We start from the raw sequence: 27,051 nt of genomic DNA, 5'->3' as shown, positions 1-27,051 counted from the left end.
TTCACATTCATAGATAGTTTTATTTCGCTTTTAGAAAAATATATACAACAATTAGAACCATGGTTCTCTTAAATATTTTTAAATTAAAAGTGTACAAGTGAGAGGAAGAGTTTCCACAGTCAGAACATCAACACTGTGTAATGCAGTAGACAGGAACTTCTGCAAGTCAAGGAAGGGCAAGAACTGAGTAGGAGCAGCTTGTGCTGCCAAGTGGTCAGCGCAGATCACACCTTAACATTTCTCCTTTACTTTCTATTTGAAAACAGAATACTACATACCTAGCTTAGAGTAAAACAGCTGAATGCTCGGCATATACCAACAGGCATTAATCAAACCAAAACTTGCCATTTCAATTGGCATACATTTGAATTTGGAAATACTAGGATTACCTGTCAGTCATTGTTCAATTGGTAGCAGATGCAACAAAACTTAGGGGTTTAAGGAGCTTGTTAATGTCTTCTATTTCCAATTAGGTCCCAGCTTTTTCAATGTTCTTTGGAATGGGTGTTTGTGAAAAGCATTTTAGTTAAGCAGACTTTGGAGTTCCAAGTAGTTTGAGAAGCTGAGTATGGAAGCAATAGGAACAGCCTTAGTCTTGTTCCAGTTGCTTTTTGCCCCCACACTGTAGGTACTTTAGCCTACTCTACTGGTTCTAGGGCTTTTCCTGGAAATCGACCTAATCAATGTACCAACCAGAGACCAGTCTATCATGAGATTTCCTAGGGACTCTAAAGTCAACATTATCAGCCACCTTTCTTCCTGCTTTTGCCAATTAAGTAAAGCAATGAGGCAAATATCTTCAGCAACATGAAGCTTTGGAGATTGCGCTTATGTGTCTCAACAGAAGGGGATGAGAGAAAACCAGCAGATCAGAACTGGAGGCATCATTAAGAGTAAGGGGAGAGAGATGGGTATTTTGTTCTCTGTTCATCTATTTCCTGCTTTGTTTTCTTGATGCAACTAAATATCTCCTTAAACAGTGCTTTGTATTCTGGAGGTGTAGTGGTGGGGGAACTGTTGGGCTCTGGGGTGACAGGGGTGGGTTCCCAGCCACTGGCTCCAGCCTCAGACTGGGTTACCAGTCCAGTCAGGTCCCTGGCCAGCAGTTTAGAGGTCTGCACAGCCTTGTGTGACAGCGAGTCCTGCTCCTGCTGGCACTTCTTCAGTAGCTCTTCATACTTCACTTTCAGGGCACTGTACTGAGTGTCCACCTCATGCAGAAGGGAGATACCCCTCTGCTTCACAGCCTTAGCTCTCCTGATACAAGTCTCCTCATGGCCCTTCACGATGTCACCCCCTAACATGCTGCTAAGCATTGTCTCACTGCTGCTGCGCTTGAGTGGTTTTCTATGTGCTTCTGGAGCAGCTAGGAACATCTCTTCCAGCAGGCTCTGGCTGGGCTCCTTGAAAGGAACAAACAGAGAGTCTGGTACCAGCTTCTCAAAACCATTCACAAAAGGATGCTCTGACTGCAGCATCTGTCGCATCTCAGCCACCTCTGCCTCCAACTCCAGTGCTCGGGCTCGGTAGGCATCTGTGGCACCCAGCTGCTGCTCCAGTTCACAGTTCTCCTTCAGCACCACCTTATACTCTGCCTCCACGCTCACTCGCTTCTTCCTCTCTAGGCTCAGCTGTGCCTGCAACATTGTCACTGTCTTTTTCAGGTGCTCGTTTTCTTCTTCATCAGGGCTTTGCTGGCTTTGCAAGGAAGTGATCTTCTCAGCGAACACATGGTCATATACAAAGTGTCTATGAGGAAATACGGAAATATTTAAATGTCAATTGATGGTGCAAAGGGAAGTTGCTGGGGTTTTTCAACTACATCTTTTATGGGAGCTGTGACAACAAGTTTTAGCTCATTCAATGCTACAAGCAATGGCTAAACTGAAACTATATGAGGCTGGAAAATTCTTGAAAGCAAATACAGTTTTGTGACTCATCCCCGCCTCCCCCCCAATAGTAAAAGTAGTTTAGAATGACAGCTGCTTACAAGAAATGTGATGGACCAGAAGAGTCTCATCTCTAGTTGCAGATCACAAACAGCTGGGTGGTTTTAAAAAACCTGGCGCTCACACCATTCATTCTGACCTCATTGGTCTGCTACCTGGATCTACATGATTTTAAATGTTCTACATAATGTGTGACTAAGGTTAAGGAACACGATGTTTGGACTTTTAACTTGGGATACACATCAGCACCATTGGGACTGCTTTAGATTCATGCAAAGAAATTCTGACATGAGATTTAGTATCTGTTCTCAGAAAACATCCACAGTGCCAGGTACACGCATGTAATCTCAGCTCTTGGGAGATGGAAGCAGGGGGATCAGGATCTGAGGCCAGCTGGGATGTATGAGACCTTACCTCAAAAGCCTCAAATCTCTATAGGTTGACAAAAAGTAAATGAGGAGAAGCATTAACTGGTCTCTCCTATTCCATCTTAGGCAGCTTGTGTGTAATTTCTAGGTTGTGGAGCACCTGACTTTATGAAAAGTCATGAAGACACAGATCATGTCTACTTTGGCCATCAACTGCAGTGTTAACAGGTGTTTAGTAAGCATTTATTAAAGACAAACTCACAGCTACAAATTATAAAGGCATTTTTTTGGTGAAAATACTTTTTTGCCTCAATTTTTGTTCTACCAAAATTTTTCTTTTTTTCTTTTGAGACAAGATCTCTTCTCCATAGTCCTGGCTGTCCTAGAACTTGCTATGTTCTGGCCTCAAACTCATAGAGTCTGCCTGTGCTTCCTAAGTTCTGGGATTAGAGGCATGCACCATCACACCCAGCTTCCAAAATTTCCATTTTTTCTTTCAGTCTAATGTGAAATATATCCCCCAAATCTATACTGTAGCAGAAGTATTACTAATTTTAAACTAATATTTAACAAAATGAAAAGAATTGTTGACGCCAATAAACTCGCACTGTTATATTTAAATTCAGTAGTTTTGTTCAAACTACTGGTGGTTTAACAGGCAAGGGGCACTTTTTGAAATGGAGCTTTTCATCTATGGTAATCCAGAATGTGTCAATGACATGGGATATTCCCAGCTGGCAAATCCACAGCAAGGCAGGCTCTTACTGGCGGAGGTCATACAGCTCTTTCAGACAGGAGAAGCTGGGTGCTGGTTTCTCCCGGTCACATGTCTTCTGCCTCCCTCTTCCTTGACTGGAAGACTTCAGCTCCTCCACTTGGCTCTGGAGGTGATCAATGTTTGTTTGTAGGCATTCAATTGTTTCCGTCAGGCTGTGAATAAGACACAAGGTGGTTGCTGCTCGTCACATTAAATTAAGATCAAAACCAACGAAGGGGGACTAGGTGTGAGCCACTCAAACTTGGCTTTCTTAATTGGAAAGGACTTACAATTAATTCCCACTCCTTTAAAATAATGAACCTTTGTCCTATACAGCCCAAATCCTCTTCAGGCACATACTACTTCAAATTAGTTACTAAATAACTCCTTTGTAGATTGTCCTCAGTAACAGAAATTTTACCTCACGATTTTTTGTTGTGAGGCTTTGCTCTCAGCAACCAGCTTCTGGTTGGTTTCTTCTAGTTCTCTTGCTGTGACATCTAACTGCTCATAAACTTTTGCATGCTGCTCATTCATTTGCCGTAGAAGCTCCACCTGTTTGGTCAGATACTGTAAAAGAAGAATATCAAGGTAACACAAACAGATAAAAGACAGCCTGCATGCTTCAGTACTGATTCTCTGGCTCTCCTATACCACCTAACGCCAGGTGAGGGCTTAGGGCTTCAGGCTTCCACCTGTGAGTTAAACACCCTCCCAGCATGGTGATGTGTTTGCCAACACAGAAACTCCCACAGCCTTGATGGTCTGCCTGCTCCCCTCCTGGCTAGCCACTGTAACCCTCTAAATAATGTGGTCATGCCTCATCCTATTATTCATTACTATAAAATAGGGGTTTTAGAAGAGTTTTACGCCAGGAATGAGGGACAAAGACCAAATGTGAACTTTATATCACAGTGTCATTGGTTTATTTAATGGAAAAGAGAATTTTAAATCCTAATAAAAAAAACCACCTGTTTTAATAAGAAACAGGTACAAGATATCCTTGATGTGTTTAGCTCTATTAATGTTTATAATACTCCTATATTCATGAGGTTTGTTTAATTTTACAAAATATATGCTTAATATTCAAAAAGAAAACCCTAAGTGAAATTTGATAATCCCACAAGAAGAAAATCTTGGGAAAACACAATGAAAGTTTAAATAAAAATGTTTAATAGGCGCTGGAGAGATGGATCAGTAGTTAAGAGAACTTGTTCATTCAGAGGACATGGGTTCAATTCCCAGCACCCACTCAGCAGCTTACCACCACCTAGGGGACCTGGTCCTTCTGACTTCTGCAGGCATCAGGCATATACATACGCAGGCATAAGATTCATACAGATAAAAATAACAGAAAAGGTTTAAAAAAGTGTTTAACCAAAAGAAAAATAAAAGTTTAACGTGGAAGAAAATTTTGATGATTTTTCACTTGCAAAAAAAAACCAAAAAAAACAACAACAACAAAACACCCAAAAACTTTTTTGAGTGAGGCATTTCAGACACAAATCAGTGAAAAATGCATTAATTTTACCAGGTACACTTTGATATCAAAACCTTGTTATTTCACTCAACAAGAATGCCATCTCCACTATCCTAGTCACAAGCCACTTACCAGGTTATTTATTTTGGTCCTGCTAAGACTGCTTTCTGAAGACCCAGGATAAGGGGAATAAGCACAATCTTAATGCCAGAGTTAGGTCACCTGGATTCCCTCCCTAGTCAGTTCCGCTCAACACACTGTAAAGTGTAGCATATATTCCAAACAGAACATTCCTACTCCTATTCCTCTGGATACAACCAAAAGAGGAAAAAATGAAGTTTTCAGTATAATCGCATGGTAGCAGACTTGACTTTAAAAACACTTCTTGAGGTATTTTACAGAACTCTTTAAGTACCATCAGGGCCAAGTGACTTCTGCTTTTTTTGTTTTTGAGACAGGGTTTCTCTGTGTAGCCCTGCCTGTCCTGGAACTCACTCTGTAGATCAGGCTAGCCTTGAATTCAGAGATCGGCCTGCTTTTGCCTCCTGGGTGCTGTGATTAAAGGTGTGCACTGACACACTACCACTGTGACCTTTGTTTTTTGAGACAAAGTCTGTCAAATATCTCCACCCAGGCCAGCTCTAACCTTTGGCCCTCTTGACTTGCCTCCTAGTGCTGGAAATACAGCTGTGTACCACTATTACTGGCTTCAACAGTCTTCTTTCAAAACACAGAGCTCACTGATAGTCAGTGATATGACATGGTCCTTTTTCAGACGCTTACATAACATATGCACAGAACAAACAACCCCTCTTTATCTTCCACTTTCTCATGGGAATCTCTCCAGGGCCAAAAGTGTTCTGGAAAATTCTTTGAATTAACACCACTATCACCATTCCCAAACAAACCACAGAATTTATAACTTATGCTTTATTAACACTCCTGTGAGGTCTGGGCAGGACTTTATAATTAAACATTGATACTTCCACATCAAAAAGTATAAAGATTACAAACATCTTCGGATTGGTTAAAGATTTGCTAGCAAATAAATTGCTGTAAACTTAAGGGATAAGACCTCAGTAGAACTTCTGGGATTTGGAAGTGGTAAAGGGCTTAGGGTCAAAAGAATACATATGACAGGGGTGGCAAGATGGCTCAGTGGTAAAGGCACTTGCTGCCAATCCCCAGAATTCATAGGTGGAAGGAGAGTACTGACTTTTAAGTTGTCCTCTGACCTCCATATGTATGTGGAGGCACATTCACACACAAACATGTGCACGACTGTACTTGGTAGAGAAATGGAGAGCTTGAACATGGGAAATCTTGGAAGTCTCCCTCTCCTGACTCAGTGGTGTGAGGAGCTGAGGAAGTCCTGAATGACTATGCAAGGAGCAGATTAAGTCCTGAGTGAAGGTATGTTTTGACATGGGCACAGCCCATCAAAGATTCTTGATGCCTTAGACCCATGGAAACAGCCAAGATTTCCTCCAGTCTTACATGTGAATATATATGAACCGATCAGTATACAAACTACCAAACACCACAACTTCCTCCTGGATGATTACAGCCTGGAACTGCTCCCCTGCAGAAACTTCACATCAAGATTCGGTAAACCTGCCTCCTTGTTCAGCTGTATACCATAAACTCGCCTTATCACTGTACACAAAAACCCATCTCCTCCATTCAGGCATACAAATAAACACTTAAGGTCCAGGTTGCTGCAACATTTAGTGCCCTCCATCAAAGTAAGCGTGGCCCACCTAATCCCAGCTTTTCTGTACATGTGGCTATGGATCTGTCCTTTCTTCATTGTACTCGTCCCCTCAGTCAGGTCTTATAAAATCAAGATATGCAGGATGTAGCCAACTGGCTTTTTCTCTGGGGTCTAGCATTCACCAAACAGGTGTATGTGTAGGTATGCTTTGGAGCTAGGCAAGTGTACTATTTGTAAGTAGTTCCAAACGAAGTTTTTTTTTTTTTAATATTTCATTTATTTGTTGTGTATACAGTCTTTTGTCTGCAGAGGGCACCAGATCTCATTCAAGGTGGTTTGGGAGCCACCATGTGGTTGCTGGGAATTGAATTTAGGACCTCTGGAAGAACAGCCAGTGCTCTTAACCTCTGTGCCATCTCTCCAGCCCCGACACATAATTTTTTACCATAACATATTCCCACATGTTCTTACAACCATTAATCCCCTAATATTACAACACAGTCACCTTAACTTTGTATTACTTCATGACTTCTCAATCCACTCACATTCTGACTTTCTACAGGTAACTAAGTCCTACCCACTAGGTTTTTAAACCATTATAATTTTAAACATGTAAATAATAGAAGTTTATTAAATAAGCTCCCATATCATATGCCCATCATCCAGTTTCAACCATTACAACACAGAGCAAAACTTTCCACCTCTACTGCTGTCATCCTCGGTCATCTCAGAGCAAATTCAAGGCCTTTTCATTCAGTGCATCTCTCTCTCTGAGTTTTCATTTCAGAGTAGTAATAACTACTAAAGCGCTTCACACTATTAGTATTTACCAGGTTTCATCATTTCTTCCGTCACCTCAGTGTTCCCGAGAGCTTCATATTATGTTAGCTATGGATTCTCTGTTTTAAATTTAATAGATATCTCTACCACAAACTTTTTTTTTTTTTTGGGGTTTTTTGAGACAGGGTTTCTCTGTGGCTTTGGAAGCTGTCCTGGAACTAGCTTTTGTAGACCAGACTGGTCTCGAACTCACAGAGATCCACCTGCCTCTACCTCCCAAGTGCTGGAATTAAAGGCCTGCGCCACCAAAGCCTGGCTACAAACTTTTGAAGACACCTTTTTAAAAATCTTTATTTTCTTAAAGATTTATTTATTATTTATGTACACCGTATGTCGCCTGCATGTATGCCTGCAGGCCAGAAGAGGGCACCAGATCTCATTACAGATGGTTGTAAGCCACCATGAGGTTGCTGGGAACTGAACTCAGGACCTCTGGAAGAGCAGCCTAGTGCTCTTAACCTCTGAGCCATCTCTCCAGCCTAATCTTTTTTATTTTGAATAGGGTAAGAGAGATTGCTTGGCAGTTATGAGCACTGGCTGCTCTTCCAAATGACCTAGTATTCAAATTTCTAGTACCCACACATCTGCTCACAACTGTCTGTAACTCCAGTTTGATGCCCTCTTCTGGTGTCCCTGGGCACTGCATGTATGTGGTGCACAAACATAAACACAGGCAAACACCCATACACATAAAAATAAAGGGAAGTTAAAAAAAAAAACGAAACCCTTATTTTTACTGTTTAATTGTGTGTGTATGTGTGTGTGTGTGTGTGGTGGGGGTATACGCATACCATGTGGCATTTACCACCAATAGAAATCACAAGTATTTTTATATCATACTGTAGGGTTTGCAGAACTGTTGATGTTTTACTTACATATGTCACTATTTGAAATTATGATAGTTTCCAGATTGCCATGAGATCTTGTTACTTGCTATATATGCTGTACTAGTACATCATGAATTTGTTTCTACAATATTTGCTGGCTATTTAAATATGATATTTCATTTATAATTCAATGTTTAGTTGAGATGGGGAGGTCTGGCTATGTAGGCTGGCCTTAAACTGTCAATCCTCCTGCCTCAGCCCCTAAATGCTGAGAACAGAGAATGAACCACCACATTTGGTGCTATAATCCAATGCATTTGAAAGGGCTCACCATAGACCTTGATAGACAGCTAATAGGATCTATGGCTCAAACACAGGCCAAGCACTTTAGTCATGCATAAGCTCTTTTCAAGCTGTTTCAGAACATGTGCTCCAGGGACCAGAGGTGTTCAGTGGTTAAGAGCATCTGCACAGGACCCAGATGTAGTTCCCAGCACCTACATGCTGGCTCACAACTGTCTATAAGACCAGTTCCAGGGCCTCTGACACCATCTCTCTGGACTTCTGCAAGCACCAGGCACCACATGGAGCACAGACACACATGCAGGCAAAGCATCCGTAAACATGAAATGTATTTATCTGAGTACTTGCTCTTGTTTACAGCAGAACCTCGAGGACCCTCATTCCTCTCGAGACAACACAATAATCTATTCAACTGCTTGACTGTTACTGTTCCTCTCTGGGATGTTGTTCTCTATCTAGTCCATTTCTTACATGTTTGGTAGGGTTTACAATTTATTTAGCTAATTTATTTATTATTAGCTAAATAAATTGTAAACCCCTGTTCACAACAGCTGTGTTTGGTACTACAATTCAGAATACAAAGGTCAAGAAAGGTATAGTTAGAAAGCTTCTGTGATGGGCTTGGCTATTAGCTCTCTTTGGGGAAAGCCTATTAACCACTCATTCCCTTTTAGACTCTCTATTCTCATGGCCCAACATTATACTCAGAAACCTGAAGGGGAGATATTTATAATACATACCACATATTGCACAGAACCCAAGTTAAAACCATTTTTTAAAAACTGTCAACTTAGGCTTGTGACCAACATACAGGAAATAAATCAACATACAAACAATTACAAAGAGGCCACTAAAAACCTACAGAAAGTACCTCTTGTTCGCTATATAAAAATCCGTGATAAAAGCACAATGAAGCCATTGAAGAACTTGTGATATCTTGGCCTTAGAGGACTTGGCTTTGAGGATAACCCAAGAATGCCAAGGAGCTTGTTTTCACATGGTGGGAGTTTAGTTTAATTTTATTAAGCTACCAATAATCAGAAAGGAAATTTACTCTTTCAGACTCAGTCACAGACAACCTACAAGGGAGTCTCATCTGGTCAGCAATTGCAAAGAGAAACTACTGGCTCCAGTATACGCAGCATGCAACTATATGCTGTTAACCTGGATCTCTAAGTATTTTTTTCTTCACTTTATACATAAGGAAATAAGTTACCTTTTCCACCATTCACCTCAAAGTCCGTACATGCTTCTAACATTCTAATTTTCTCAATCCAGAATTTGGGACACTACTTCAGATCAGACTGCCATATTGAGGAGGACGTAAGACTGGCAGCAAAGTAGACAAAAATGCCAACTTATGGCAAGAACACCAGGCTTGGGAAAAACAGTTCAGTTGGTAAAGTGCCTTGCAAACATGAGGTCTTGATTTCAATCCCCAGAAATCATGGTTTTAAAAAAGTCAAGCGCCAGGCATAGTGGCACATGCCTTTAATCTCAGCACTGGGGAGACAGAAAGCAAGTGGATCTCTATGAGTTGAGGCCAGCCTGATCTACATAGGGAGTTCCAGATCAGCCAGGACTACAGAGAGAGACCCTGTCTCAAAAAAGGAAATTTAGCTGCCCAGCAGTGTGAGGATTATCCTTTAATCAAGGATTACAGCCAAGTCTTTTAATTTTAGTGTAAAAATAACCTTTAATAATAGTGAAAAATAATTCCTATTAAACATTGAAAGTGTTATTTTCCCTGACTACAGTAATATATTTCTGCCATAGGACATACAGGCATGGAGAGGTAGAAATATGAAAATAAAAGTCACATATAATCATGCAATTAAAAGCTTACCAAGTTGGTTTGAGTTTATATGCATAGTGCATGTATGTGTGGCGGCCAGAGGCTGACATTGGATATCCTCCTTTTGTGTTTTGTTTTTTTTTTGTGACAGGGTCTCTCTCTGAACCTGGAGTTCACCCATAGACTAGACAGATTGTCGGGGATCCATCTGTCTGTTCCCATTGTATTACAGATGTATGACATCATACTTGGTTCTTATGTGGGTTCAGATTGTCGGGGATCCATCTGTCTGTTCCCATTGTATTACAGATGTATGACATCATACTTGGTTCTTATGTGGGTTCAGGGATCCAAACTCAGGTTTTTGTGTTTGTATGGCAACCACTTTACCAACTGAACCATCTCCCGAGGCCTAGGCTTGCCAAGATCTACTGTCCACTAAATGAACAGCATTTTTTTTCCAGAATTAAGACTGTTGTCCTATAAATATTCTGAAATGAGTAAATAATGATGTAATAATTACAGTAGTTCAAAACATATTCTCATGATCTCACTATCCCCTCAGAGCACCCTGTACCAATGCAGTGGCAACATTCGTCACCATTCCATAATGGAGCAGAAAGATCTAAGAGGGGGTTTACATGGCTGAACTCGCTATTTGCAAATAGAATCAAGGGTTTATACCCCAAGTCTCTGAATACAAAGGCCAGTATTCCCTCTACACCTTCAAAAGTATTAACCAGTCATCTACTATGCATGAAAGGCCATGAATAAACATAGCAACAATCTTAGTGTTACTACAGGAATTGAGAAAGTAGAAAAAAGTCAACTAAGAATTAAGTACAACAGGAGGCTGGAGGGATGGCTCAGAGGTTAAGAGCACTGGCTGTTCTTCCAGAGGTCCTGAGTTCATGGCGGCTCACAACCATCTATAATGAGATATGGTGCCCGCTTCTGACCTGCAGGTATACATGCAGGTAGAACATTGTATACATAATAAATAAAGAGGGCACCAGATTGAATTGTAGATGGTTGTGAGCCACCATGTGGTTGCTGGGAATTGAACTCAGGATCTCTGGAAGAGCAGTCAGTGCTCTTAACCTCTGAGCCATCTCTCCAGCCCCCATAATAAATAAATCTTAAAAAAATAAGTACAACATAAAATAGAATATTAATATAGTAAAAGCACAAAATGCTTTAAAGTTCCCAGGGAATGGGGCTAGAGAAATGGCTCAATGGATGAAATGCTTCCTACCCAGCATGAGGATTTGAGATCCTATCCTCAGTACCCACATAAAAAGCTGGGCATGGGGAACTGGAGAGAGATGCTCTTTTTAGCTCCCAGCACTCACATGGTGGCCTACAACCATCCACAACTCAGGGATGGTACCTAACAGGCATACAGTGCACGTACATACACGCAGGTAAAACACACGCACACAGCTGGAGGTGTAGTGGCCCACGCCTTTAAACCCTAGCACTCAGGAGTCAGAGGCAGGCAGATCTCTGTGAGTTTGTGGCCAGCCTGGTCTACACAGTGAATATTAGAAAGTCAGAACTACATATTAAAACTGTCTAAAAAACAATAAATACACTCATACACATACAGTAAATAATAATAGTAATAATAAAAAAGCCAGTAATCCCAGCCCCAAGGGGCAAAGACAGCAAGAGTCCCTGAACTTACCCAAATTGATAAACTCCAGGTAAGAGACTTTGTAGAAAGCAACAGAGAAAAACACTTCACATCAGTCTCTGGTGCTGGCATGCAAACACACGGACACAGACACAAATGTAGGTAAATAATAAATGTAATTTAAAAATTGGGTATTCAAGTCAGCCCTCAGACAAGCTACAGGCTTTTCTGAATCCAATAAAACCACTACTTTCAGCTTACTCAATTGTTTGTTTTTGTTTTTAATTGAGGGTTTGAGATGGCTCAGCAGCTTAGAGAACTTGTTGTTATTCCAGAGGAGCAGAGTCAATTCCCAGCACCAATATGGCAGCTCACAACTGATGGGCTTTGTTTTCTGTATTTATATTCCTCTTGTTGGTTAAAGAATAAAATACTGATTGGCCAGTAGCCAATCAGGAAGTATGGGCTGGGCTACCAGATCAGGACCAGATGAGGAGAATTCTGGGGAGAGGAGTCAGGGCAATGCCATGTAGCTGCTGAAGGAATAACAGGTCCAGAATTCTCCAGTAAGATACGTAGATTCATAAAAATGGGTTAATAATTAAGAGAGAACTAGCCAGTAAGAAGCCTAAGTCATTGACCAGTCAGTTTATAATTAATATAAGTCTCTGTGTATTTATTTGGGGCTAAATGGCTATAGAACCAGTCAGGACAGAAACCTCCATCTATACACAACTGTCTGTAATTCCAGTTCCACACAATCAGATGCCCTCTTCTGGTTCCCATGGGCACCAGGCACACACATGATGCATAGACATACATGCAGGAAAAATACCCACACACATTAAAAAACAAATGAACTTTAAAAATGTATTTATTTTTTGAGACAAAAGTCTCTCTCAACAACATAGCTCTGGCTGGCCTGGTACTCACTATACAGATCAGGCTGGCTCTGAACTCACAGAAATCTTCCCATCTTTGCCTCCTAAGTGGAGGGATTCAAGTCACACTCCACCACACCCAGCTCAATTTAGTAAAACAACAACCTTCTGAAATTTCATTTATGGATTGTTTGGGGTGCATGGTACAAATGTGGAGTCAGGACAGCCTGCAGGCATCAGTTAGTTCTCTCCTTCCACTTTGTAAGTTCCAGGGAAAGTCATCTTGATAGCTTTTTTAAAACAATACTTAACAAAAAGACTGATCATCTTTTATGACGACTGTTTGAATATACTAACAGCCTTTGATAGAACACGTGTCCATATTATAAACCAGTCTTTGGAAGCTGGGAATCATGGTTCACACCTTTAATCCCAGCACTCAGGAGGCAGAGGCAGGTGGACCTCTGAGTTTGAGGCCAGTCTGGTCTACAGATCAAGTTATACAGTGAGCTTATTATGTAGTGATATATTATTTATGAGTTATTAAAACTGCCTGAGGATTCAGAAAGCAATGTTAGTCACAAACCATAGAGGCCAGGCACACATCTTTAATCCTAGCAGCCAGAAGCTAGGAGGTGGTGGTACACATATTTAATCCTAGGACTCAGGATTAAGAGATAGATGGATCTCTGTGAGTTCAAGGTCACCCAGATCTACACAATAGTGAATCAGTCTAAAAGAGAATTATAGTTCACACTTTTAATCCCAACATTAGGGAATAAGACAGAAGCAAGGTCTCAGTAGAGGCATACATTTTTCATCTACACTGAGGCAGCAGTTTGAGACTTGGTAAAGAGCTAGTGCGTGCATCAGCCCTTTTAGCCTGAGCTAGAGGTGAGAGCTAGTGGGCCGGCTGCTTTGTGTCCCTGATCTTCAGCTTAAACCCCAATATCTGTCTCTGGGTCCTTTTTTTAAAAATCGTGTTACATTATTATTTTTCTAAATTAAAACAACAACAACAACAACAACAAAAGCTATATAGCCAGAGCTATATAATGAGACCCTGTCTCAACCTGCGCCCCTCTCCCACACAAAAAAATCAGTCTTTGGCATTCTTCACAGTAAGTCAGAGTTTTAGGGATTTTATCCTATTATTTTCACCAATTTATCAGTAATTCCCTACCCATTCTGAGTAGTTTGTTCAAGGATAATTTTTGAATTCACTTTAAATTTTTCTGGGTTGGTGGGATAAGTGCTAACTTTTTGGTTTTCAACAGCTTTCTCTCTCTCTCCTCTCTCTCTCCTCTCTCTCTCTCTCTCTCTCTCTCTCTCTCTCTCTCTCTCTCTCTCTCTCTCTCTCTCTCTCTCTCTCTGTGTCTCTCCCTCCTTCCTTCCTTCCTTTCTTTCCTTCCTTTCTTTCCTCCCTTTTTTTTCCAAGACAGAGCTATGTAGCCCTGGCTCTCCTGGAACTCACTCTGTAGACCAAGCTGGCCTCAAAGATCCACCTGCCTAAGCTTGAATGCTGGGGGTTAAAGGTGTGCTTCACCATACCTGGCTTATTATTTTTCTAAATTAAAGTAACAACAACAACAACAACAAAAAAAAAAAAAAAACAAAACAAAAAGCTACCACCAACACCCCCTACCAGTTTAATTACTTATTTAATGAGAAACACTGTCAATAAATACTGTGAAAAGTCAGTGCTGCAGAGTTATAATTCAGTGGTAGAATGTGCATTCAGCATGTACAATGCACAGAACCAAATGAAACTGAAGAAAAAGTAGTATAAAATTTGTCCAAGTCATTCCCATCATGTGAAGTTCAAACAGGGGCTTATCTAGGGCGTCTGGGGCGAGACTCTGCTGGCTCCTGGGGTGATGACTGGATGAGCTGATAACATTTTCACACCTTATCTGGGGGTTGGCTGCATGGGTATGTTTACTTCGTAAAAATTCACAGTCATTGAGGCAGGAGACTGCAAGCCCCAAACAAACAAATAAAAAAGAATTTAAATTCTTTGAGTGGCACAGGAGTTTAAACACATTATAAAATCAGATACTGCATCAAAACAAAACTTCTTACCTAACTAAATTTGGAATGGTGCTTGATAGTTGGAGGGAGGGAGGTGCCACCAAGGAACAGTACACAGGGAATGTCAGCAGTGTGGGTGTTCTCTTCACTGAACATGGGGGCATGTATGGGTTTGTTTGTATGTTTGTTTGTTTTGGTTTTTCCAGACACAGTTTCTCTGTATTGTTTTTTGGAGGCTGGCCTGGAACTCACACCACCACCGCCCAGCTGATGTATAGATTTTTGTATGTGCACCTTACATACTGCATAACTAATTTTTAAAAGAAAATTTAAAAATTAAGTACAGCTTCATTTTGCTTTGCATACTGGCAAATACTAGATTGTTTATTTCTTGTATATTTAGCCAAAGGTAAAATGAAAACTTTTATTTAGAGACAGAGTTTCTCTGTATAGCCTTGGTTGTCTTCGAACTCACTCTCTAGACAACACTGGCTTTGAACTCAGAAACCACCTGCCTCTGCCTCCTGAGTGCTGGGATTAAAGGCATGATTTAAAACATGTTTTAAAATCAGAGCTAATGTACATACTAGGAAAACCTAAAGAAAGTATACATCACCTTTGGTGGTTCAATTTCTCAAAAAAAAAAAACCCGACTACTTAGAAATTGAATCCTGTTATTTTAGCAATATATGACTGGTTCAACAGTACAGTGCCACACATCAGAGAGAATGTTAACTCTCTCACTGAGTAAATTACCTCAATTTCTTGTAACTGCTCCTGATTGGTTGTGTACATCTGCTGAAGAGAATCCTCCAACTCTGTGTTCCGATCCAGTAGCGTCTTTCCAAGTTCAGCAGCAAGCTGGAGATCTAGCACAACAAACATCTTAGAATGTGGCAAGTATGAGCTCAGTCAAAGTTTTACATAACCCAGCTCTTAAAATAAACAAAGCAAGTCTTAACACATAAGAGTCAGATCCCAATGGAATGCAGAATGGCCTAGAAAGAAATGCTAGTTCTACTTAAATTTCAGTTGAACTGGGGTCTGCTAGCAGGTGACGTATTGGCTCATGCACCCTAATCAGACATGAAAGATAGCAGTCTACTTTATAAAGATATGGGCGTTAATTCAGGAATCAGCATTACATTTCTAAAATCATCATTTGGTAACAAACTTACTTAAATCCTGACATTGGGATGGATCCTTGAGCCAAAGCATAGGCAGGTCTCTCAGCAGCCTCTAAAATTCCCAAACTAAAGCAAAGTTTGTTTTCTGAGGTGTTTTTGTTTTGTTTTATTTGTTGAGATAGGGTTTATCTGCCTAGGCCTAGCTGTCCTGGAACTGGCTCTGTAGACCAGGCTGGCCTCGAACTCACAGAGATCTGCCTGCCTCTGCCTCCCAAGTGCTGGGATTAAAGGCATGTGCCACCAACACCTGGCTTTAGAACATAAACTTTTATTTTAAAATTCCAGCAATTACAGTGACACAGGTAACTGAAATAATTATCTGTGTAGTATATTTTATGGTCAGTCCTATGATACAGTGGGAAATGTGACGATCTCTGGGTGGGAAGGTATAAGGTCCAGTTCTGACTAACATTTTCTAGAATGATGATTTTAAATGCTTTCATTTTTTATTATTTTTAATTGTGGTTGTAAGTTGCCTCATGTGGGCGCTAGGAAGTGAACTTTAGCCCTCTGCAAGAATAGTACATTCTCTTAACTATTGAGCCATCTTTCCAGGCCCCCATATGGTGGTTTTAAAGGTCCCTACACCTAAATGTCTCATTTGGAGAAGTGACTACTCTGTTAATATCAGATTGTAATAATAAAATGCAATAGGAAATTCTTCCCAAACTAAGTTGCAATACACAAAGTATTTCCAGCAGGCATTGGTTTAGATGCCTTCAGATGTCTGTTGCTAGATATTATTCTAAGCTCAAGCTACAGACTATTACCCAGAACAGGTGAAGGTTTTGCTCTGTTGACTTTTCTAGCCTACTTGGGAAGCTAGACAGCACATAAACACTAAAAATTCAAACGCGATAGCACCATTACCACCCAGATGCTGTTTTGACGACTGCATTCACAGATATACACATATATATTCAGTAGTATCAGACTATGTTTCAGGAATGGGGATTATAAGGAATTCAGATTTTAAAAAAATGTTCTGCCTTCTTGGAGCTTATAGTCTATGGGGAGAAAGCAGCACAATAAAATATTTAACAGAGAACAGCAAGTTCTTGAGAGACCATGTAAAGCAAGGAAGATGTATGGAGGAATGTGTATGTGAGAGGCCAAACCACAGTGGACACTACAATAGAGCCGTGAAGAAACTGAGAAACTGGACATCTGAGGGAACAGAATTCCTGGTAAAGACAAAGCAAGTGCAAAGTCCCCAGAAGGAATCATGAGTGGAGATATTAAGGAGGCCAATGAGGCTGGAGCAGAATGGGACATAGAGAGTAAATCACAGGGACTGCAAGATAGGCCAGCTTGGGTAGGTCTTTTACTCCAAAGTAGGTGGAGAGACCAGGGAGGCTTGGCAGGATCCCTCTGGCTGCCTGCTGTGCAAACACAACGAATGGGGCAAAGAGAGCACAGACACTAAAGTCTGACAGAAAGGTTGGTGGCTTGGACCAGACATTGAAGATGGAGAAACAGAACCGACTTATACATGAAAGTAAAAGCTGTAAGGATTTGTTGATTAATTTGACACTGACTAAAAGGGGGGAGAGTTAAATTATGTAAGGAGGAATCTAATTTTAGCTATGGCTTGAAGGTGGGAAGTCATCATGGGAGAGCCAGGAAATAATTCATCATATTCTATAATCTGGCAAGTAGCCACTAAGAAGAAAGCAAGAAAAGAGAGTAAAGTGAGTTGAAATGGGAAAATCAGGCAAAGAGTAATCATATTAAGATGTTACAGTCATGGAAGAGAAATTTTGATTTGTATTCTATGTGATGGCAAGTGACTTCAGCTACTGGAATACAAATATGTATCATGAAAAAAACCTCACATGATTCTAAGCTTAATTTTTAAAGGTTGACAAGTAAGATTTAACATCAATCCACTAAACATCTATCCATCACTATTTGCTGTAAAAGTTAACCTAGAATAAATGGTAGTAGAAAAACAACAAACTTTATTATACAGTAACGCCCACCCAATAACATAATAGTATTGTGCTGGGTTGGTTTTTCCCTTTCCAAGGAAAAATAAACAAAACACCAAAAGCAACAAAACTCACTATACACTAGTCCAGCTCAGCTCAAAACCACATTTACAAGTACATATGTACACATATACACTTTTTTCACATAACATGTCTTTAAAAAAAAGATTTATTTATTACATATACAGTGTTCTGCTTACATACCAGAAGAGGGCACCAGATTGAATTATAGGTGGTTGTGAGCCACCATGTGGTTGCTGGGAATTGAACTCAGGACCTCTAGAAGAGCAGTCAGTGCTCTTAACCTCTGAGCCGTCTCTCCACCCCCCATTTAATATGTCTTGATTATGTTTCTTTCCTTCCACAACTTCTCCCAGATTCACCTCAGGATTGGAGAGAAGGGTAAAGGAGGAAATATAGGGAGGGACAACTAACACTAAAGGACATTTGAAAAACCATATGGAAATCTACTGTAGAAGCTTTTACACACACACATACACAACACACACACACACCCATACATACACACTCACACACACACACATGAAAGCAATCTAAATAGAGTCGTCAAATAATAGGGAAGACAATGCCCCAAATAGGCATCTCATGTCATCAAGTAAAATCTCTAGTGTCAAGCTTAGGTTGTGTCTTATTGAATCATGGCCAAAGGTGTTTCCCAGAAGGTACTTTGGACATTACTTAGTATCTAACTACAAACTCTGTGACCTACTACAGTGACCTGTCTGCAAGATATACTGACACAATAGTGGAAAGAATGTTATGGGAGTAGCCAACCACTTTTTTGATTGGACTTAAGACCCATTCCAGGGGCTGGAGAGATGGTGCAATGGTTAAGAGCACTGACTGCTGTTCCAGAGGACCCAGGTTCAATTCCCAGCACCCACATGGCAGCTCACAACTGTCTATAACTCCAAGATCTTGACACCCTCACACAGACATACATACAGACAAAACACTAATGCAAATAAATAATTAAGAACTTAAAAAAAAAAGACCCACTCCATGAGCTGGAACCTATAGCGTGACACTGTTAAAGTGACCAAGAACCCGAGACTCAATGGGACATGGACCTAAGGGAAACTTCCTATGTTCTTTTCATCTCGATGAAGGTCCCACGGTTGAACAGGCTGACCACTAATTCACAGTCCTCTTGTTCATCCTGCTAAGCAGTTTAGATTGTACTAAATCTTGTGTCACATCTCCAGCACACTTGTACTTGTGCCGCATATCCAGCATACTCACCTCATATTTTTCACTATTTTAAAATGAAACAGCATTGACAGTTGCCAAAATATATTCTCTGATGATATTAATTTTAACAATATTTAAAATATATGGTACTGTTATTACATTAAGGCCAGTAAAGAAGTCAATCAAATGCTATCTTGTATTCATAAGCTAAAACCTTTACCAACAACTGAAAGCATTAATCTTGGTATGTTTTTATAGGATACAAAACCTAGTTTTTCAGATGAGACATCCTGAAGCACAAAACTATCAAAGTAATAAACAAACTACACATGGTGAATCACAGGCAAGGCAGAAACTATAGTCAGCAGGTTCTAATTTACGTCACCAGGACTCCCAATCATTCACATGTGCGTAATGTTTTCTTCTCCCATTGCTAGAGCCTTGCACACACAAGGCAAGTATTCTAACATCCCTAACCCCTTCCTTTTACCCTCCTCATACAGTTCCTCTACATAACTCAGGCTGGTCTTAAACTCAATCTTTCTGCCTTACATCGTCAGTGCTAGAATAGGCATGTGCCCCCATGCCTGGCTGTGAAGTAGGTTGTTTTCCTCCCTTCTTCAGTGCTGGGGCTCAAACCCAGGGCTTTGTACATTCTAAGCAAGTGCTTGGCTACTGAACTAAATACTCAAACCCATGTCTGTACAGCTTTAAGGCTGAAGAAAGTGATGTCTACATACCACTTTAAGGAGGAGATCTCAAAGCTCCCTAATATAAGGCTTTAATGACTTGTAAATGACAGCAAGGAGAAATGAAGAGTTCAGCCACCTGGGTATTTACAGTCAGCTCAGCCAGTTGCAAGAACATCCACACCCAGCCAAGACACTGTCTTTTTTTTTTTCTTCAAGAAATGAAAAAGAACTATAATTGGACATGGTGAAGAACACCTGTAATCCCAGCACTCGAGGCAGAGACAGGAGAATTCCCACAAGTTCAAAACTAGCCTTAAGTCTACACAGCAAGTTCTAGGCTAGCCAGGATTATGTATTGAGACCCTGGCTCAAAAGCAAAACAAAAACAAAAAAGAATTACATTCAATGTATGCCTTTAGGCAGGTGGTGGATCTCAGTGAGTCTGAGGACAGTCTGGTCTACATATGTGTTCCAATTCAGTCAGAGCTACATGGTAAGGCTTGCCAACAAACAAACAAATAAATGCAAATCTCTGTGTTCAAGGCAGCCAAACAAACAAACAAACAAATAAATAAATAAATAAATGCAGATCTCTGAGTTCAAGGCTGCCTGGTCTAAATAATGAGTTCCAGGACAGCCAGGGCAAGAGAGACCCTGTCTCAAAAAAAAAAAAAAAAAAAACAGAAACAAACAAACAAAAAAACCCCAAACAAACAAAACCAAAAAACTACATATGGCTAATGGTGCAGTATTTATGTTCTACTCATAGCATATGTACTGTATGTGTATAGCCCACATCATACTATCAAAGACATTAGGGGCTGGAAGATAGTTCAGTGGTTTAGAGCACATACTGCTCTTGTAGAGGTTCCAGATTCAATTCCCAGCACCCACATGGTAGCTGACAATCATCCATAATTCCATTCCTCAGGATCCAACTACCTCTTCTGGCCTCCATAGGCACTAGGCACAAATGTAGTGCACATATAAGCAAGCAAAACATCCATACATAGAAAATAAAATAAATCTAGAACAAATAACAAAAACAAAACTGAAAACACTCCACCAAAGATACAACATGAAAACATCAGCATCTCCTAAACATTACCTACTTTCCTCTGGCCTGCTGTAAAGTGGCAACACTTCACTGGAACAGCACAGGAACTAACCAACAATGTTCTTACCAGCAATTAACAAACACTGGGGCTGACAGGGATATATAAAACCATGTATGTATGTATGTATGTATGTATGTATGTATGTATGTATGTACATATGTATGCCATAAAGGAGTAAGCAAAACTGTCTAGGGGAACAAAAGGAGCCAATGAGGCTGAGGGAAGAACCAAAGGTTGGACAGGAGATATGGAGGGAATATTCTTATGCATATGACACTGTCTGTACATAATACACAAAATAAAAACCAATTCTCGCAAAAGGTCAATTCTCACTAATTTCAAACAATAAAACCAAATTAAGTCAACTGAACCTATAAAAACATTTGCACTGAAATATCTTCAGGAATCAAGACTTCCTTGAGGTACTCTTGCACTTCCATTCAGTTATGCTAGTCAACAACAGCCAGAAGCATACATGTTTCCTGCTACTGCGGAGGTCAAATATAGCCCCTCTCTCTGTTTCCGATTAGCCAACAGCAAATAAACAAGAATTTGAGACCTATCTTTATCTCACTCCTTAGTTCCAGTTAAACAGAGTCCCCACCAGGCTTAGCAACCTGAAGCTTTAGTCTCTTGAATATTTCATGAAATGTTTAAAATTCTAGCAAGTCAAAGCTTAACTACAAGAAAGCACCTGTGAAGTCACACCATATAATAGGACATTACTTCATCTGTTAGTATAAAGACATCAGATTGTTTCAGTCTTTAAAAAAGCATCATTTCCTGTTATGTAGCATCTGGCCTCTATAACCAAAGAGAGCCAAAAGCTGGCAGGAAGCCCAAGAAGCATTTCTAAGTAATTGGTAGAGGGTACAGAAGAATGCTGAATGTCCTTTAACTTTATTTTTTAATTAAGGCACAAAAGGAAAGGAAACCATATAGTTTCAAGGCATTGAACACCTGTTTATCTCTCTATTACAAAAAGGATTTCCATTGTCTTTTCTAAATCCTACTGAACTGGTCTGGCTTAGGCAGTCACTATAAATATCATAGATTTACAATGTACCAATGCTCTACATGTTTGATATTCTTTCATTAATCAGTCTTGGCAGGTAATTTTTTTCTTTAATGCTAGAGATCAAACCCAAAAGCCTCATACACAGTAAGCATGGGCTCTACCACTGAGCTACATTCTTGGCCCTAATATTCTCTACTTTCACAGTGTAGGCTGTTAGCTTTAAATAGATATTCACTCAGCATTTGTACTCGGGCAAAAACACTAGCAATAGTACCTGACTGATACTTTTTAAAAGACCTTTCTTCCAGAATTTATTACATTCTTCTCATTTTACTTGTTTCTTAAACATGGACAAACAAAAAACGCCGAGGACAGCATTTTATCAGTTGTAATCTGCAGCAGTAATTCAATACCATGAAGGCTGAAAGCTTTTTCTATTACAAAGTCAAATGCGTCATCTGGCGACGCTTCTGTTCAATGTCTGTTGCCAACATTGCTATAATTGAGAACACACACACACACACACACACACACACACACACACACACACACCCCTCAACATAAACATCAAGAAAAATGATGCTGTTAGTTTTAATGACCCTCTAAACAATGATTCAGCAATTAAGTGCACATTAGGAATTCAGAGATGAGCTCATCCTGAAATTTAGGAAGATGCACTGATCTTGCAAAAGAATTTCAGGATTCCTTTAAAGTACACCTTCATTTGGTGTACACCTGCACCCAGAACCCTTATTCTAAAGCTTGCATGGCTCCACGAGTGACAACTGCAACAGCAGTACGTCTAAAGGAAAACCAGCCTTTGAAGCCTTTCAACCTTGTTCTTGGGGACACATTTCAAAGCAAGTGCCATCATTACCTACACAGAAGGCTCCTGCTGTCCCAGAAAAGACCGTGCCCAGAGATTACTGTCAGTATTCTTAGCATGCCAACTCAGTCCTCTAACAAAAGTCTCTTCATCAAAGCATTTCTGTCTGTGCAGCTCTACACATAACAAGACATCAATAGGAGACCACAGTTGACTGAGGTTAGAATGTTTTAGTTGTTTAAATTTGAATAAAAAGAAAGGCCCTAACAAATGTTGCCACAGTTTGTCTACTTAGATAATTGCTTCCATTAATAAATTTTAAAAAAAGTAATAGTCCTAATGCTTTAGAAAAGTGTTTTTATTTTTTTAAAGATGGGTTTCACTATACAGCCTTGGCTGGCCTGGAGCTTGTTTTGTATCCCAGGCTGGCCTCGAACTCAAGAGATTCACCTGCCATTATACTCAGCCGGAAATTTTTTAAAAACGTTTTCTAAGTTGTTTTATGAAGCAGGCCATGGGGCTGGAGAGAAGGCTCAGAGGTTAAAAGACCTAGGTTCAGTACCCAGCACCCACATGGTGGCTTAAAACTACCTGTAACTCCGGTTCCAGGGGATCAGACATCATCTTCTATCCTCCTCCTCAGGCACTGCACACAAATAATAAACATACAAGCATGCATGCATGTAGGCAAACATTTACATAAAAACAAAATTTTGCTTAGAGGGCAAAGGTACTTGGCTTTCCAAGCCTGGGATCAGAGTTTGATCCTGGGAAACCATGCAAAGGTAGTAGAGACCTACTTCCACACAAGCACATGGCATGAACCTCCTCTCTTAACACAGTAATACACTGAAAAAGAGAAACTAGGCATGGTAATCTAATTATTCAGCAGCCTGAGGAAGGAAAATTGCCATGAGTTTGAGGTTGGCCTGGGTTACACACCAAGACCCTATCTCAAAAAGTAAGTAAGAACTGGTAAGATGGCTTAGTGGGTAAGAGCACTGACTATTAAGCCTGATAACCTGAGTTAAATTCCCAGGACCTACAAAGTAGAACCAGAGAACTGACTCTCACAAGTCATCCTCTGACCTCCATATGCACTACATGGTATATGTACCCCACACCAAATAAAGCTAGGCTCTGTGGTTTACACATTTAAGCTCAATGGGAGGTTGAGTGTACTGGCTAGTTTTATGTCAATTTGACACAAGGTACAGTCATCAGAGAGGAAGAAGCCAAAATTGAGAAAATATCTCTGTAAGATGGGGCTGTACACAAATGCCTGTAGGGAAATTTCTTAATTAGTGATTGATAGCGAATGTCCAGCCCATGGTGGGTGGGCCTGCCCCTGGGCTGGTGGTCCTGGGTTCTATAAGCAGGCCAAGCAAGCCATAGGGAGCACTCCCCATGGCCTCAGTATCAGCTCCTGCCTCCAGGTTCCAGCCCTGCTTGAGTTTTGTCCTGAATTCCTTCAGTGATGGGCTAATGTCAAAGTGTAAGACAAATAAACCCTTTCCTCCCTAACTTGTTTTTGGTCATGGTGTTTCATCACAACAATCAGAACACTAACTAGGATACTGAGGTAGAAAGATTGCCATAAATTCAAAGCCAGATTGGGCTACAGAGTAAAAATCTATCTTAAACAACTTTCTTTCTTTCTTTTTTGTTTTTTTTTGTTAAGTGTTTTAGGTCATCTGTTTAGTATAAATCTACCTAAGTTAATAATGAAGATGATAAAGAACACATATAAAATCCAACTAGAGCGCCACAATTTATCCAAAGAGACAGAGCTGGTTCCAAACTACCTAGCAGCAAATGCTACATTTACTAGTACCTCCAAATGTCTCTAGTGAATGGATTCTTGAACAGCACCCCTTGAGTGGAGTCCTGCCTTCCTAACAGATAGTTGGCTAGGATAGTGGTGCCATTGCCTACAATAATACCTAATGTAGGGCCAGGCAGTGGTGGCACAGGCCTTTAATCCCAGCACTCAGGAGGCAGAGACAGGTGAGTTCGAGACCAGCCCTGGTCTACAGAGTGAGTTCCAGGACAGGTTCCAAAGCTACAGAGAAACCCTGTCTCAAAAAAAAAAATACCTAGTATAGAGAAAGCAATATGTTTTTGAGAAACAGTTGTAAATTCTGTTCAAAGTTTAGTTCTAGGATGGCTCAGGGGTATGTTGCATGTACACAATCCTAGAACACCAAATACAAAAAAACCGTTTAACATACAAGTTAGCAAAATTAGAGAAAATATGCTCAAAAGAGCAGCCATCATTCTTCCAGGGGCATACTGACAAGCTAACAGCTGGGATTTCACATCTTCCATTTGAACTCTATATGCTGTTTATGATATAGAAGCTATGGCAAAGTCCACTGTGATAACAGATGTAAAAGGCTTTGGAAGTACAGAAGAAATTGCAAGTGGAAACTGACAGTAAGTAAGTTCAGATATTAGGATTTGTTAAACTTGAAGATGTGAAAACTTCATTTTCATCAGAAGTTACGAATCCCACACGTGTTTTGTTTATTGCTTAGTAAATTGAAGTATTAAACTGACAACTTTCTGGGGAGGCAGGTTTGGTTGTTAGGTGGACTAGGGCACTGGATAGAGGAGAGCTGTGAAAATAGTAATCCTGTGTGAGAGAGAGCTTCAATTCAGGTCAACAAGTATTAAATCAAGTTCCTATTATGAAGTGCTATATGATGTTAGACATATATAACCAGTCTGCCATTGAAGATTTTGGATGCTTCTTAAATATGGCAAAGGAAAATCTCTTGCTTGGATTATATGAATTGCTTTCATACAGTAGAATGTTGGAATCGCATGATGATTGCTTCAGTCCTTAAGTATCAAAGTAGGTCATCAATCCTTATGGGGCAAATCTGAAATAGGCTAAATGTATGACACATTTGTCTTCTGGACATGGAGAAAGGTGATGGCAAATTGGCATTGTAACTGCTAGGTAGCTTCAATTATAGAAGTACAGGTATCCATCTGGACTTAAGTCGTTGTACATTAAGGGATCAAGACAGACAGAAATAAATAATGAATTACCAACGCTCCAAAGAGGTACCTGTTTTTCTCTTCTCTAAGTACGTGTCATTCAAGTCCACATTTTTCTTTTTCTGTCAAATTCAGTGGAATTGTGAACAAGCAGCAGTGTTTAATAGACAACTCAAAGAGATGATAATTTTCACTACAAGTTTAGAGTGGAAATAATTCTCTAGAATGGCACAAACGGATGCTTGGAAGAATTCCTGACGATCACTCTGAATGGTGGTTAAGAATGTTTGCTCTGGAGTCTGCAGTGAAAACCTCATTTCCCCAACAGTATCTACTTGAGCCAGAGGTAACCTATGGCAACACATGATGTTATTGTGTTAAGAGCCTATCAGTGTCCTCAAGTGCAAAATCCTACTACGATTGTGCAAGAAAATGGGCCACTGGCTTCAGACTGAGGGCACTCTGAGATTATTCTCTGGAGATGCCACAATCAAGAAAGTCAAGGCAGATAATTTCTAATTGAAAATCCAAATGCAAAAAAAAAAGGTATAACAGAACTCTTCTCAAATAATTTAACTTGGCACCCAATGAACGACGCCTAAGTAATAAATCAAAACAAAACAGTCTGACACCCAACTGAGTAAGTTGTACACTGGGGTGCTAAGGTCTGAACAGTGTCCACAGTCTCCCCATCCCGAGTGTGTAGGATCAAAAATACTAGCTCCCATATTCGGCTTTAAGGAGTCCACCTAACTCTTAGCCTCTGCTTTCTGGGAAACGGGATAACAAAACATCACTCTCACAGAGTGATGGCGCGGGTACCGCACAGCAGTACTGCCCCCCCCCCACCTGCAGCGGCTTGCAGACTCTGAGGGCCATGAAAAGCGCCTGAGGGCAGCAGGACCAGGAGCAGAGTCAGCAGCTTGCTTTTAGAGCGGGCACACTGGTTCACCCCTGCCCACCTCAGAGGTCCCCGAAGGAGACAGATCCGCTCATTTTCTTAAAGCGCCGAGCACCAGCCTGTATTGCGCATCCGCAGGGCCGAGGGCCGCGCGCTTGCTCTCGGCGGTCGGGATGGGCGGATCCGCTGCCAGGTGAGCGTGAGGAGCCCCGGGCCGCGCATCCCAGACCACCAGCCTAAGGAACTTTCTAGCACTTTCCACACCTGCCGCTGCCCGGGCCTCCACCCCCAGCCCCGGCGACCTCGCCCTCACCTTGTTGGAGGTCCCGGTGGTCGTACCACGGTTCATCTTCTATCTCAAACTCCTCCACCAGGTTATCTGTCAGCATGTTGCCGGGGGCGTCCGGGGGCAGCGGGCTCTGCCGCCACCGTGCCGTCTCGGCCGCTGCCCCGGGCTGTCCCCCGGCCCCTCCGCCCTCAGCCAGAGCCGCCCTCGGGCGGGACGCGCCGGCCCCGCCG

The 27,051-nt window shown here is 40.9% G+C and overlaps 2 protein-coding genes across 2 annotated transcripts in view; one reads left to right on the top strand and one right to left on the bottom strand.

Annotated features, from left to right (window-relative positions):
- On the bottom strand, nucleotides 1-27,051 carry Cdr2 (cerebellar degeneration related protein 2). Its single transcript, XM_005064465.4, has 5 exons — nucleotides 26,846-27,051; nucleotides 15,338-15,450; nucleotides 3,496-3,644; nucleotides 3,083-3,247; nucleotides 1-1,749 (listed from the first exon to the last, which is right to left on the bottom strand). Exons 1-5 carry the CDS (start codon nucleotides 26,919-26,921, stop codon nucleotides 888-890), a joined length of 1,365 nt encoding a protein of 454 aa, XP_005064522.1. The 5' UTR covers nucleotides 26,922-27,051; the 3' UTR covers nucleotides 1-887.
- LOC101831360 (transmembrane protein 180) overlaps nucleotides 26,703-27,051 on the top strand; it is a 32,051-nt gene continuing 31,702 nt past the window's right edge. Inside the window, exon 1 of the mRNA XM_040755263.1 lies at nucleotides 26,703-26,725. The gene's annotated coding sequence lies outside the window, so the exon portion shown is untranslated. The remainder of the gene's footprint in view (nucleotides 26,726-27,051) is intronic.

Source organism: Mesocricetus auratus, unplaced genomic scaffold (assembly GCF_017639785.1).
Source record: "Mesocricetus auratus isolate SY011 unplaced genomic scaffold, BCM_Maur_2.0 Super-Scaffold_4256, whole genome shotgun sequence".
Taxonomy (NCBI): domain Eukaryota; kingdom Metazoa; phylum Chordata; class Mammalia; order Rodentia; family Cricetidae; genus Mesocricetus; species Mesocricetus auratus.
This window is presented reverse-complemented; position numbering and strand designations above follow the sequence as displayed.

Coding starts and splice junctions, on each gene's coding strand:
- Cdr2 (XM_005064465.4), bottom strand. CDS start 26,921: ATGCTGACAGATAACCTGGTGGAGGAGTTTGAGATAGAAGATGAACCG. Junction 3,645..15,337: donor AGCAGTTACAAGAAATTGAG/GTAATTTACTCA, acceptor CTTCTTTTACAG/TATCTGACCAAACAGGTGGA. Junction 3,248..3,495: donor TCACAACAAAAAATCGTGAG/GTAAAATTTCTG, acceptor TCTTATTCACAG/CCTGACGGAAACAATTGAAT.